This window comes from Hyperoodon ampullatus, assembly GCF_949752795.1.
Source record: "Hyperoodon ampullatus genome assembly, chromosome: 4".
NCBI classification, from domain to species: Eukaryota; Metazoa; Chordata; class Mammalia; order Artiodactyla; family Ziphiidae; genus Hyperoodon; species Hyperoodon ampullatus.
Window position 1 is genome coordinate 113,739,606 of NC_136917.1, and position 16,169 is coordinate 113,755,774.

The 16,169-nt window shown below is 39.1% G+C and overlaps 1 protein-coding gene across 3 annotated transcripts in view; it reads right to left on the reverse strand.

Moving 5' to 3' along the window:
• Positions 1 to 878: 878 nt before the first annotated feature.
• Positions 879 to 16,169, reverse strand: part of SCAMP1 (secretory carrier membrane protein 1) — a gene marked incomplete at both ends in the record, with an annotated part of 105,286 nt that continues 89,995 nt past the window's right edge. For all 3 annotated transcript variants that reach the window (XM_079702066.1, XM_079702068.1, XM_079702067.1), the window contains one exon: positions 879 to 1,043. In XM_079702066.1, coding sequence (XP_079558192.1) covers positions 879 to 1,043 — 165 coding nt within the window. The remainder of the gene's footprint in view (positions 1,044 to 16,169) is intronic.

A 16,169-nucleotide genomic window follows, 5' to 3' on the forward strand; every position in this document is an offset into this window, starting at 1 on the left:
AGAATATACCAAAGTTTCCATACAGTAATATTTTACTATGATATGAATACTGAAAATTAAAAACAAAAAGGTATTATCATCACTACATTCTATTCCATCAATTATCTACCTTTTCTTTTGGATAATGCACTGCATATTATATTATATCCTCGTATTGCACCCCAGTGAATTTTTATTTAGAAGAAAGTATTACAGAAAATCATTTCTATGATTCTATAAACAACTCCCCAATCCTGCAACCATAAGCAGTGCATAACCCAAAATACTAATTCTTTTAAGAAACCTGGTGACCATGCAAGATCAGAGCTTGATTATCAAAATATCAACTACTCTAAAAAAAGAAAATAGAAAGATAAAATTTACATTATCTACCATGAAATGTACACAGGCTCTTCACTGGTGACTGAAACTGCTAAAAAGCAAGCCAATTAAAAAATCCCTAAGTCTCTGATGTCCTATTTCTTTCAATATAAATAAGGAAAAGGAATGAAGCATTGCTTTACTGCTCCAATGTGTAATCCTTACATCTGACTCTTGAAAGAATGACTGCAGCAAGTACTAAGTGCATTTTTAATCATAAGTGCCATGTTAATTTCAGTGTGTCACCACTGAAATAATTCGCTGAACATTCATCCCCCAAAAAATATGGAGAATATTTATGTCACATGTAATTTTTTTTTGCAAGGGGCACTGAAATATTAAGAAACTATCAGGTAAATGATAAGACAAGGAAGTTTTTCTGGTTTTAGCCCATGCACAAGTGATTAGGAAATATACGTGCTGTGTGTACTGTGTTTTGAACAAAAAAAATATTTATAGAATACAGTAACTGGAGAAAAAAGTACAGTCAGAAGGTAACAATGTATTGTTTGAAGACTCTAAATTTGGTTACCCTTGAAAGCGTTCTGAGCTGCACTAGTTGCTGCGGTTGAAGCTGCATTTGCAGCTGCAGTCTGGACAGTTTTGTTGGACATCACACCTGTTGCAAACTCTTGTTGGGCCTTCTCAAAACTAGCACCTGTTGTGCGATACAGTCCATGTACCTACAGAGGCACAGAAAAGTGGGAGAAGATGAGTGGTAATCTATGCGTTCATTATCAATAGCTCTTCAATTAATCCCAACATGACTCAGAGATAAAAAGACTAGATTCTAGGCAGGATTCCTAAAATCAAGAACATCAGCCACCGCAGTGGCACACAACATTGTTTGTAAATATTTTCTTAAAATAGATTTTTCCCTTTTATCTCCAATGCAGAAGAGATAATTACGCCTATGCCAAACCAAAAATAATATAAAAAACGACTTCTTAACCAAATGCAGAAAGCTATGTTTTCCACTGTACCTAATTAAGATATTACAGCCTTACAAAAGAATGGTTTAAACATAACAGGAGACATTCTGACTTAAATATATTAATTTACTACCCTAGACAATTCCAAAAAAATAATACCTTACCTATTTCTACGTTGGCTACATATACACCACTGCCCCTATTGTATCAAATGGTATCGTTTTATCATTTAATGTAGCAAGCAATATGTGTGTCCTTAAAGATAATTCACTCTGAATACTATTTATGTTTTTGTGTATGGTCAAGTCCTAAAGGATTTAAGAAACACTTCTGAGCAATATCTGTCCATACTGATTCATCACTCAAATCTTAGATTTTTATAAGCAGGGTTCAAAAATACTCTTTCTGTTAGCATCTCTCTCGAAGATGCATAAACTATGAAGCACATCAATCCATAACATCAGCCACTCCATCTAATACAAATTTGAGAAAGGAAATAACAAGGCACATTAGGACAAATATTGATATTTACTTATTACATACCTACAAACTTGGGGGTATGAAAGATGAGGAAAAAAGATGAGAAGGAAAGATGAGACAGAAAAGTGAACTTGTAATTACACTGCATTGTGATTAGGTCTAAATCAGAAGCCTGACTAGAATGTCATCAAAGTAGGTTTGGAGGATGGGGGCAGTACACCCAAGTCAGCCCTTTTCCCAAACCTAAATACATAGGAACTGGTTAATTGTGGAGTTAAGTGTGGAGTGAGGAAAAGTAGGAGTCAAGTACTTTCAAATCAAGTTTAGATACTGGGAAGTTGTTTCACAAAGAGAGAATACAGAGGATACGTTAATTTGGGGGGAGAGTAGACGCTAAGTTCTAAACATTCATCCATTGCACAAATGTTTATTGAATACCTACTCTAAGCCTGCCCCAGCAGACAGGTGAAAATTTGGTTTGGAGGTAGAGAGGAATGGGCTAGAGACATGGACTTGGAAACCAATGGCACATAATGGTAGCTACAACTCTGACGTAATGAAACTGTCCACAGAGAGATAACACATAAAGTAGAAAGAGAAGAAAATCACGTACCGAAGCCTGTTTAGACACCAATATTTAAGAGGTACCCATAACAACAAGAAATGATTAAGAGAGGAATGAGTAAAACCAGGGACCTTTTCACAGATGCCAAGGGAAGAAAGCAGTTAAGGAATGAAGAGCTGTCGGGGAAAATAAGGGGTCAAAGTCCCAAGTTCTTCTGATACACAGTAGCGAAAGCAAATGCCATATTATACTATGGATCAAAGTATTAAAGGGTCAGGGAAAGGGATTTCCCTGGTGGTCCAAAGGTTAAGACTCCACGCTCCCAATGCAGGGGTCCGGGGTTCAATCCCTGGTCAGGGAATTAGATCCTGCATGCCGCAACTAAAGATCCCACATGCTGCAACTAAAAGATCCTGCATGCCGCAACTAAAGATCCTGCATGCCGCTACAAAGATCCTGCATGCTGCAACTAAAAGATCCCACATGCCACAACTAAAGATCTTGCGTGCCACAACTAAGACCCAGTGCAACCAAAAAAAAAAAAAGAATAAAGGTCAGAGAGAGGGACTTCCCTGGTGGCGCAGTGGTTAAGAATCCGCCTGCCAATGCAGGGGACGTGGGTTTAAGCCCTGGTCCGGGAAGATCCCACATGCCACGGAGCAGCTAAGCCCATGCGCCTAGAGCCTGTGCTCCACAACAAAGAGAAGCCACCGCAATGAGATGCCCACGCACAGCAATGAAGGCCCAACACAGCCAAAAATAAAAAATAAATAAAGTGCAAATTAAAAAAAAGAGAGAAAAAAAGGGTCAGGGAGAAAAAGAGATCATTGACAAGTACATATACTGGTGAACCTTAAAATTCTTTTAGTACCACAGCACTACCATAAGTATATTTTTATTCCCTTTCCAAACCAAGTTTTTAAAATAAAAAATTAAAGATACAGATAAATTACTACGCCTATGTTCAAGAAATTTATCTCACAATGAGTACATATGATTAGATCCTACAAATTAAGTGTACTATAGAAATCTAATAAACCTTCTTTACTTACTAGACCTAGCCACAGTGCAAAGTAATTACAGGTTAACTTGTCTGTCTCTCCCCCTTCCCCCCACCCCAATTTATGGGCATGTAATTAACAAACATCTGTTCTAATTTATTCCTTTTTTCAAATTTGTATTAAATTGAGTGGCTGATGTTATGTATTCATGAACTTCATGGTTTAATTACTTAAAATGTAATTCATAGCCCCACAGAGCAGAGAGGTAAAATAAAGGTAGGAATAATACATTTCTCAATAGTCTATATCTATATAAACCCAGAGAGCCACCTAGAGGGAAAAGACTGCATATGTATTCAGTGCACAATGCTCAAATACTGCATTAGATCCACGATATCCATGTGAAAGGGATGATTCTTCATTTCAGTGTCCCAGCAAGATGATGGGCTACTTACAAGGATCAACATCTCAAAAAGCTTACCATTTCCCTGTTATGTTTCAGTGATATCTATTGATATCTATTGATAACACACTCCTTAAGAAACCAGGGAGATAGTTTTAAGATAAAACAGTGTAATTAAAAAGCAAAAACTAAACAACTTAAATACTTGCTATCTCTTCTACTTATGAGAATTGCACTAACCTACATATTTAGTCCTAGAAGTACCACAGAAAGGACACTAGATTTGGTACCTAGTGATTCCACTACTTTCTGCAGGGCTGGACACCACTCAAAACCTCAAGATTACTTCTCATACAACAAGAATATTTCTTGTCCTATTTGTCTCTCAGAGTTTTCCTGAGGATCAAATGAGAATTATGTAAATGTGTTAGACTAATAAAAATTAAAATTAACTTTAAAATATCTGCAAAAGTGTCACAGCCAAGACACAACTCCAGAAAAGAATCCTGCTTCCTTAATGTATCTTCAAAAATATCTTAGTGTACAATGTGGTTGAATGACACACAAAATATTATTTACTATGGAAATTAAAAACCATGGTACTTTATTTAAACAAAATAATCCAAATGTATTGTTTCCATTAATGCTTCCAGAACACCATATCAAGAAATCATGCTTTTGGATGGCAGAGTAGGAAGACCCTGAGCTCACCTCCTCCCACGGGCACCCAAACTTACAGCTATTTACAGAGCAACTATTGATGAGAAAGACCTGAAGACTAGCAGAAAAGATCTACTAAAACTAAAGTTATACAGAAGGAAGCACAATAAGACAGGTAGTAGGGGCAGAGATGCAGTACAGTCAAGGCCTAAACCCCTGGGTGGGCGATCCACAAACGGAAGGATAATTAGAATCACAGAGATTCTCCCTGAGAAGTGAGGTGTTCGAGCCCCACATTGGGCTCCTCCACTGGGAAGGTGAGCCCCCAGAACGTCTGGCTTTGAAGACCAGCAAGGTTTGCTTCCAGGAGAGCCAGAGGGCTGTAGGAACAGACTTCACTTTTAAAGGGCATGCACAAAATGCTACCTGCTCTGAGACACAGGGCAGAAGCAGTAATTTGAAAGAAGCCTGGGTCAGACCCACTTGAACAGCCTCCTGCAGACACAGGAGGCAACTGAAACTCACCTTGGGAACACAGATGCTGGTGGCAGCCAATTTGGGGAGCTCAGGTCACCACAAGGGCACTGGTGATAGAAAGTGCCATTTTGGAATCCTCCTTCTTACAAGGGCCGGGACCTGGTCCCACCCACCAACCTGTCAGCACCAGAACTGGGACACCTCAGGCAAAGCTACTAACAGGTGGACACAGCCTGACCCACCAGCAGACCAGCAGCCTTAGGATCCCCAGAGCCCCCAGCTAACCCAAGACCCAGCCCCATAGACCACTGGCCAACATCAATCCCCAGATCCCCAGGGCCATGCAGCCAGAAACCCCAGAACCTGGGTCCACCCACCAGTGAGCCAGCACTAGCCCTGGGACCCCCCTATGTCCCATCCCCATCCACAAACAGGCTGGCCCTAGCTTCAGGATGCCCTGGTTCTGCAACCAGAGACCGCAGGACCTGCCTATATTCACCAGTGGGCCAGCACCAGCCCCATGACTCAGCCTCATGCAACAGTGGGCAATCACCAGCCCTGGGACCCCTTGGGCCCCAATCACACCCAAAAGAAAGCCAACACCAGCTTCAAGACACCATGGACATGGCAGACAGTTATGTCAGGAACTGGCCCCACCTACCAGCAGGCCAACATGGGATCTGGGACACCTAGCATACAAACCAGCCAACATGAGACCCAGCTCCACCCAGCAGTGGGCCAGAACTAGCCCTGGGACCCCCTGGGGCTCTTTAACCAGCCACCTCATGACACGGCCTGGCCCATCAGTGGCCGGCAGCCTCTACATAAGGCAGGGCATAGCAACCAACCAGACCAGGGGCTAGCCATGCCTACCAGATTGCCCACAGTAGTCAGCATACCATAACAAAAGGGCCCATGCAACCTATCTATGGGGCAATCCCAGAGCATATAGCTCTGGTGACCAGAGGGGAGTGCACTGCTGGGACACATAGGACATTTCCTACATAAGGCCACTTCTCCAAGATCAGGAAATATAACAAGCCTACCAAATACAGAAAAATGAAAACAGTGAATTAGCCAAAATGAGGTGACAGAAGAATATGTTCCAAACAAAGGAACAAGATAAAACCCCAAAGGAAGAACTAAGTGAAGTGGAAGTAGGCAATCTACACAATAAAGAATTTAAGGTAATGATCATAAGGATGCTTAAAGAACTCAGGAGAAGAATGGATGAACATAGTGAGAAGATTAACAAAGAGTTAGAAAATACAAAGAAGGGGCTTCCTTGGTGGCGCAGTGGTTGAGAGTCTGCCTGCTGATGCAGGGGACGCAGGTTTGTGACCTGGTCTGGGAAGATCCCACATGCCGCAGAGTGGCTGGGCCCGTGAGCCATGGCCGCTGAGCCTGTGCATCCGGAGCCTGTGCTCCGCAACGGGAGAGGCCACAACAGTGAGAGGCCCACGTACCGCAAAAAAAAAAAAAAAAAAAAAAAAAAAAAAAAAGAATACAAAGAAGAACAAACAGAGTTGAAGAATACAATAACTGAAATTAAAACCACACTAGAAGGAATCAACAGTAGGCTAGATGATACAGAGGAACAAATCAGAGAACAGGAAGAGAGAGCAGTGGAATCACTCAAACTGAACAGAAAAAAGAATTTTTAAAAATGAGGACAGTTTAAGAGACCTCCAAAACAACATCAAGTGTACTAACATTCACTTTATAGAGGTCCCAGAAGGAGAAGAGAGAAAAAGGGACAGAGAACATATTTGAAGACATAATAGCTGAAAACTTCCCTAACCTAGGAAAGGAAATAGACATCCAGGTCAAGGAAGTACAGAGAGCTCCAAACAGGATCAACCCAAAGAGGATCACATTAAGACACACTGTAATTAAAATAGCAAAAGTTAAAGATAAAGAGAGAATATTAAAAGCAGCAAGGGAAAAGAAACAAGTTACATACAAGGAAACTCCCATAAGGCTATTACCTGACTTTTCAGGAGAAACTCTGCAGGCCAGAGGGAGTGGCACAATATATTTAAAGTGATGAATGGAAAAAAAACCCTACAACCAAGAAGACTACTCAGCAAAGCTTTCCTTCCAGTTTGAAGGAAAGATCAAAAGTTTCACAGACATGCAAAAGCTAAGAGTTCAGCACCACAAAACCAGATTTATAAGAAATGTTAAAGAGACTTCTCAAAGCAGAAAAGAAAAGGCTACTACTAGAAATATGAAAATTATAAAAGGAAAACTCTCATTGGCAAAGGCAAACAAACAGTAAAGGCAGTAAATTAACCACTTATAAAGCTAGTAGAAAGCTTAAAAGACAAAAGTAGAAAAATTTGGACTTCCCTGGTGGTGCAGTAGTTGGGACTCTGTGCTCCCAATGCAGGGGGCCTGGGTTTGATCCCTGGTTGGGGAACTAGATCCCACATGCATGCCACAACTAAGGAGCCAGCGAGCCACAGCTAAGGAGCCAGCAAGCTGCAACTGGGGAGCCTGCCTGCTGAACTAAGGAGCCCACATGCCGCAACTAAAAGGAGCCAGCAAGCTGCAACTAGGCAGCCCGCGAGCCACAACTAGGGAGCCTGCCTGCCGCAACTAAGACCTGGTGCAACAAAATAAATATTTTAAAAAAAATAATAATAAAAGGTAGAAAAATTATCTATATCCACAATAAGTAGCTAAGGGATACTCAAAATAAGATGTAAAATATGATGTCAAGGGCCTCCCTGGTGGTGCAGTGGTTGAGAGTCCGCCTGCCGATGCAGGGGATACGGGTTCGTGCCCCAGTCTGGGAGGATCCCATATGCCGCGGAGCGGCTGGGCCCGTGAGCCATGGCCGCTGAGCCTGTGCGTCTGGAGCCTGTGCTCCGCAACGGGAGAGGCCACAACAGTGAGAGGCCCGCGTACCGCAAAAAAATATATATATATATGATATCAAAAACTGTAAATGTGGCAGGGTGGAGTAAAAATGCAGGGTTGTTAAAATGTGTTCAAACTTTAAGAGATCAGCAACTTAAAATAATCATACACACACACACACAGACTGCTATATATAAACCTTATGGTAACAACAAACCAGAAGTCTATAATTGATACACACACAAAAGAAAGGAATCCAAACATAACAGTAAAGATAGTCATCAAATCACAAGGGAGAGAGCAAAAGAAAGAAAAAAGAACTACAAAAAATAACCCAAAAAACAATTAACAAAATGCCAATAAATACATAACCTAACAGTCATTACTTTAAATGTAAATGGACTAAATGCTCCAATCAAAAGACATAGAGTGGCTAAATGAATACCAAAACAAGATTCATGTATATGCTGTCTACAAGAGACTCACTTTAGACCTGAAGTAACACACACGGACTGAAAGTGAGGGGATGGAAAAAGGTATTCTGTGCAAACAGAAAAGAAAGTTGGAGTAGCAATATCTATACCAGACAGAATAGACATTAAAACAAACAGTAACAAGAGACAAAGAAGAACATTAAATAATGATCAAGGGATCAATCCAGAAAAAGGTATAACAGTTGTAAATATATACACACCCAACATAGGAGCACCTAAATATACAGACTACATACAGTAAGTCCCCTACATACAAACCTTCAAGTTGTGAACTTTCAAAGATTCGTTCCATCAACGTCAGGTGTGAGTGAAACTGCAGCTTACCCTCTATCTCCTATTGCTGACGATCCTTTACCTCTACCATCTCCCACCCCTTCTCCCTCCTCTAGTCAGTAACTCTTCTTGTCTGTTCACTTAATGCCAACCTCTGTATGCCAGCTATTGTACTGTACTGCTGTACTTTCCAAGGTACTGTACTGTAAGATTAAAAATGTTTTCTTGGGCTTCCCTGGTGGCGCAGTGGTTGAGAGTCCGCCTGCCAATGCAGGGGACACGGGTTCGTGCCCTGGTCTGGGAAAATCCCACATGCCGCGGAGCAGCTAGGCCCGTGAGCCATGGCCGCTGAGCCTGTGCGTCCAGAGCCTGTGCTCCGCAACAGGAGAGGCCACAACAGTGAGAGGTCTGCGTACCGCAAAAAAAAAAAAAAAAAAGTTTTATTTTTTGCATTTGTTTTTTTATGTATTATTTGTGTGAAAAGTATTATAAACCTATTACAGTATGGTACTATATAGCTGATTGTGTCAGTTGGGTACCTAAGCTAACTTTGTTGGACTTACGAACAAACTGGACTTACAAACACGCTCTTGGAATGGAACTCATTTGTATGTAGGGGAATTACTACACCAACACACATAAAGGGAGAAACTGACAGAAACCCAATAATACTAGCAAACTTTAACACGCTACTTACATCAATGGACAGATCATTCAGACAGAAAATAAGGTAACACTGGCCTTAAATGACACAACAGACTAAATGAAGTTAATAGATAGACAGAGAGCATTTCATCCAAAAGTAGCAGAATCACGTTCTTTCCAAGTGCACTAGGAACATTCTCCAGGATAGATCACATGGCAGGCCACAAAACAAGTCACAGGGGCTTCCCTGGTGGCGCAGTGGTTGAGAGTCCACCTGCCGATGCAGGGGACGCGGGTTCGTGCCCCGGTCCAGGAGGATCCCACGTGCCGCGGAGCGGCTGGGCCCGTGAGCCATGGCCACTGAGCCTGTGCATCCAGAGCCTGTGCTCCGCAACGGGAGAGGCCACAACAGTGAGAGGCCCGCATACCACAAAAAAAAAAACAAAAAACAAAAACAAGTCACAGTAAACTTAAGAAAACTGGAATCATATCAAGCATCTTTTCTGACCACAACGCTGTGAGACTGGACATCAACTACAAGAAAAAAAAAATGTAAAAAAACACAAACACATGGAGACTAAACAATATGCTACTAAACAAACAATGGGCCACTGAAGAAATCAAAGAGGAAATTTTAAAAAATACTTGGAGAAAAAGGAAAACAAAAACACAATGATCCAAAATCTATGGGAAGCAGCAAAAGCAATTTCTAAGAGTGAAGTTTATAGTGATACAAGTCAACCTCAGGAAATGAAAAATCTCAAACAACCTAACCTTACACCTAAAGTAACTGGAAAAAGAACAAACAAGACCCAAAGTTAACAGAAATCATAAAGAACAGAGTAGATATAAATGAAATAGAGACTAAAAAAATAGAAAAGTTCAATGAAACTAAGAGTTGGTTCTTTGAAAACGTAAACAAAATTGATAAGCCATTAGCCAGACTCATCAAGAAAACAAGAGAGAGGGTCCAAATCAGTAAAATCAGAAATGAAAAAGAAGTGATAACTGACACCACAGATATATAATGGATCATAATAGACTGCTATGAACAATTACATGCCAATAAAATGGACAACCCAGAAGAAACAAATAAGTTCCTAGATGTGTACAATCTCCAAAGACTAAATCAGGAAGAAACAGAAACTAGGAACAGACCAACTACCAAGAATTAAATTAAATCAGTAATTTAAAAAAATCTCACAGCAAACAAAAGTCCAGGACCAGATGGCTGCACAGGTGAATTCTACCAACATTTAAAGAAGAGTTAACACCAATCCCTCTCAGCTATTCCAAAAAACTGCAGAGAAAAAATGTTTCTGAACTCATTCTATGAGGCCAGCATCACCCTGATACCAAAACCAAAGATATCACAAAAAAAGAAAATTACAGGCCAATATTACTGATGAACATAGATGCAAAAAACCTCAATGAAACATTAGCAAACCAAATCCAACAATACATTAAAAGAATCATACACCACCATAATGTAGGATTTATCCCAGGGGTGTTAAGTATGGTTCAATATCTGCAAATGAATCAATGTGACACATTAACAAATTTTAGAATAAAAATAATATGATCATCTCAATAGATGCAGAAAAAGCTTTTGATAAAATTCAACATCCATTTATAATAAAAACTCTACAAAGTGGGTACATAGGGAACATACCTCAATGTAACAAAGGCCACAAATCACAAGCCCACAGTTAACATCATACTCAGTGTTGAAAAGCTGAAAGCATTTCTAAGAACAGGAACAAGACAAAGATGCCCAGCCTCTCTACTTTTAGTCAACATAGTATTGGAAGTAATACACATAGCAATCAGACAAGAAAAAGAAATAAAAGGAATCCAAATTAGAAACAAGTAAAACTGTCACCGTTTGCAGATGACATGATACTATGCATAGAAAATCATAAAGACGCCACCAAAAAACTACTAGAACTCATCAATGAATTCAGTAAAGTTGCAGGATACAAAATTAATATACAAAAATCTATTGCATTTCTATACACTTACAATGAACTATCAGAAAGAGAAATTAAGGAAACAGTCCCATTTACAACTGCATCAAAAAGAATAAAATATGTAGGAATATACCTACCTAAGGAGGTAAAACGTCTGTACTTGGAAAACTATAAGACGCTGATGAAAGAAACTGAAGACGACACAAACAGATGGAAACATATACTGTGTTCATGTACTGGAACAATTAATATTGCTAAAATGACCATACTACCCAAGGCAATCTTAATATTCAATGCAATCCCTATCAAAATACCAATAGCATTTTTCACAGAACTAGAACAAGTCATTTAAAAATTTGTATGAAAACACAGAAGACCCCAAATAGCCAAAACAATTTTGAGAAAGAACAGAACTGGAAGAATCACAGTCCCCAACTTCAGACTATACTACAAAGCTACAGTAATCAAAACACTATGGTAGTGACACCAAAACAGACACATAGATCAACAGAACAGAGTCCAGAAATAAACACGTGTACTTATGGTCAGTTAATCTATGACAAAGGAGGCAAGAATATAGAATAGAGAAAAGACAGTCTCTTCAATAAGTGGTGCTGGGAAAACTGGACGCCTACTAGTAAAAGAATGACATTAGAATATTCTTTAACATCATAAACAAAAATAAATGCAAAATGAATACCTAAATTTAAGACTGGAAATCACAAAACTCCTGAAAGAAAACATAGGCAGTACACTCTTTGACATCAGTCTTAGCAATATTTTTGGATATGTCTCCTCAGGCAGGGGAAACAAAAGCAAAAATGAACAAATGAGACTACATCAAACTAAAAAGCTTTTGCACAGTGAAGGAAACCATCAACAAAACAAAAAGGCAGCCTACTGTATGGGAGAAGATATTCCAAACAATTTTATCTGACAAGGAGTTAATATCCAAAATATACAAAGAACCCATACAACTCAACATCAAAAAAACAAACAACCTCATTTAAAAATGGGCAGAAGACCTAAATAGACATTTTCCAAAGAAAACAAACAAATGGCCAACAAGCACATGAATACATGCTCAGCATTACTCATCATCAGGGAAATGTAATTCAAAACCACAATGAGATGTCACCTCAAACCTATCAGAATGGCTATTATCAAAAAGACAACAGGGCTTCCCTGGTGGTGCAGTGGTTGAGAGTCCACCTGCCGATGCAGGGAACGCGGGTTTGTGCCCCGGTCCGGGAGGATCCCGCATGCCGCGGAGCAGCTGGGCCCATGAGCCATGGCCGCTGAGCCTGCGCGTCCGGAGCCTGTGCTCCGCAACGGGAGAGACCGCAGCAGTGAGAGGCCCGTGTACCACAAAAAAAAAAAAAAAAAAAAAAAAAAAGACAACAAATTACAAGTGCTGGCAAGGATGTGGAGAAAAGGAAACCCTTGTGCACTGTTTGTGGGAATATAAATTGAAGCAACCACTATCAAAGACAGTATGGAGATTCCTCAAAAAAATTAAAAAGAGAACTGCCAGAAGAGCCAGCAAACCCACTCCTATGTATTTATCTGAAGAAAATGAAAACACTAATGCGAAAAGATATATACTCATTGTAGTATTATTTACAATAGCCAAGATATGGAAGCAACCTAAGTGCACATCAATAGATGGAGAAAGATGTGGCATACACACACCCACACACTCACACACACACACATGCACACACAACAGAATATTACTCAGCTATAAAAAAAGAATGATATCTTGCCATTTGTGACAACGTGGATGGACCTAGAGGGTATTATTCTAAGTGAAATACTGTATGATTCCACTTACACGTGGAATCTAAAAAACAAAATGATTAAACATTAATTAATTAATTAATTAAAAATGATTAAGCTAAACAGGAACAGAATCATAGATACAAAGAACAAACAGGTGGTTGCTAGAGGGGAGGGGGTGGGGAGAGGAGAGTAATAGCTGAGGAGATTAAGATTAGAAATTTCTAGCTGCAAAATAAATGAGTCATAGGTATGACATGTACGGTGTGGGGAATATAGTCAATAATTATGTAATATCTTTGTATGGTGACAGTTGGTAACTAGACTTATTGTGGTGATCATTTTGAAATGTACAGAAATAGCAAATCACTATGTTGTATAACAGGAACTAACAGTGTTAGAGATCAATTATACTTCAAAAAGAAACAAATTCATAGACAAGGAGATCAGATTTGTGGTTATGAGAAACAGAGGGTGGAGGGAGGGGGAACTGGATGAAAGTAGGCACAAAAGGCACAAACTTCCAGTTATAAGACAAATAAGTACTAGGGATGCAATGTACAACATGATGAATATAAGTAACACTGCAGTATGTTATATACAAAAGTTCTTAAGAGAGTAAATCCTAAGACTTCTCATCACAAGGAAAAATTTTTTTTTTTTGCGGTACACGGGCCTCTCACTGTTGTGGCCTCTCCCGTTGCAGAGCACAGGCTCCGGATGCGCAGGCTCAGCGGCCATGTCTCACGGGCCCAGCCGCTCCGCGGCATGTGGGATCTTCCCGGACCGGGGCACGAACCCATGTCCCCTGCATCAGCAGGCAGACTCTCAACCACTGCACCACCAGGGAAGCCCAGAAAAATATTTTTGTATTTCTTTCATTTCGTATCTATATGAGATGATGGATGTTCACTAAACTTATTGTGATAATCATTTCATGATGTATGTAAGTCAAACCATTATGCTGTACACCTTAAACTTATACGGTGCTGTATGTCAATTATATCTCAATAAAACTAGAATTAAAAAAAGGAAATCATGCTTTTAAGATCCCTGTCATACCAAAATGATTTCAACATTTTTTAAAGCTGGGAAAAATGAGTTTTTGAAAATTGTTTCATTCTCATTTTGAGTTTTTGAAAGAACTTCTGGACCTCTAAGCCTAATTTTTTCAATTAAACATTTCTTAGAAACTCTCTATGAACCCTCCTGCCCATAGATCTGGGTCAGATACCCTTTCTGTAACCTCTTTAACTACTACTCTAGATTCACACTATTGAAATTCCACTCATCCTTTGAGGTCTATCTTAAATATTGCTGTCCTCCTTCTGCCTGAAGTAGCTGTGGCTCTCCCTTTTGTCAGCACTTCCAAGACTTTTAGGGATGTATATTGTGACTCTTCTTTTGCAGGGTTTATTCACATGTCTTATATCCTACATGCTTTTTAAGTTCCTTGAGGGGAAGTGGCAATTTCCACTCATAGTTATACCCCCAGAACACATAGTAACTTGTGGTAGAAGTCACTGAACAATTACTTGTTTCCATATCTCCTATGGATTAAACAAATGGCCCCAAATCATCCTCATTATTTAAAAAAAGTTACCAAATAAGTTCAGTACTACTCTAGCAGACTATACCTGTGTTACAAAGTAAAATGCTTATTAGTTTGCAATTACCTCAGAGGTTGTTTTAAAAGCGAACATACTATTTGACACCTACTAGGATGGCTATAATCAGAAAATGGAAAATAAATGTTGGTGAGGATGTAGAAAAATTGGAGCCCTTGCACATTGCTTGCAGGAATGTAAAACAGTGCAGTCACTGCAGAAAACAGCTTGATGGCTCCTCAAAAAGCTAAACATAGAATTACCATATGACCACCAAGCAATTCCACTCCTAGGTATATACCCATAAGAACTGAAAGCAGAGACAAAGCAATATTTGTACACCAATATTCATAGTAGCACTACTATTCACAGTAGAAAAAAGATGGAAACAATCCAAGTGTCCATCAACAAACTAATAAACACAATGTAGTATATACACAGATTGGAATATTATTCAGTCATAAAAAAGAATGAAATTCTGACACATGCTACAACATGGATAAACCTTTATGTTAAGTGAAATGAGCCAGACAAAAAAGGAAAATATTGTTTGATTCCAATTATATGAAATATCTAGAATAGGCAAATTCATTGAGCCAGAAAATAGACTAGAGGTTATGAAGGGCTAGTGGTAGGGGGAATTCAAGAGTTACTGCTTAATGACCACAGAATTCCTGTTGGGGTGATGAAAAATGGAAATAGTGGTAATGGTTACACAACATTGTGAATGTAATTAATGCCACTAAATCGTACACTTAAAAATTATTAAAATAGCAAATTTTATGTTTTATGTAGAGCCACAATTTTTAAAAATTAATAATGTAATATACCAAAAAGCATTGAATTATACAATTTAAATGGGTAAACTGCATGATATGTAAGTTACATCTCAGTAATAAAGCCATTAAAATATGCATATAAAGATTATTTGGATGAAAATATCATATGTACAGCATTATAAACTAGCAGATCCACCGAATTTGAAGATGCCTAGGTAAAGATAATTCACAATAATTTAGTTATATTAACTGAGGTTTGGGACCTAATAAGTAACTAGCCTAGTACTTATAGAAAAGGATAACAAAATTAAGATTTGGGCAATCAAAAAAAAAGTGAACATACTAAGGATACCAACTGATGACAGATATAAACAATCTGCTCAGAGTGCCAATTTTTCTAGGGATTCAAAAGTATTACTGTACCTACTCTGTGTCCCCTGGATGAAGATAAGCAGCATGTGGACTAGCATTTTAATAGGCAATGTGAATCATCTGAAATTGATACCTAATCAGAAAAGGCCTTAGTGTTGGACGATTCAGAGAGAGGAAGAGAGAGAAGCAGCATGCCTGTCTGTGATAGTACAGAAAGATATTACAGTAAAATTATCAGCATTCTGTCCTAGATCCAAAATAAATCAGAAAGAAAAGGGGGGGGTAGTGAACAACTACAATGCTTTCAAAGAAAGTGAAATTCACTTTTAATCTAAGAGGACTGTCACTTTATATACAGTAGGATAGCTTCACAAAGCATTTACTGTAAAACACCAATTTAACTAATAAATGAGACTTTTCATTATTGTGGATCTTATACCCCAATTCTATACTCTCACACAAAATAAAAGATTATTTGCAAAACAGATATTTTGGTATAGAAAAAAA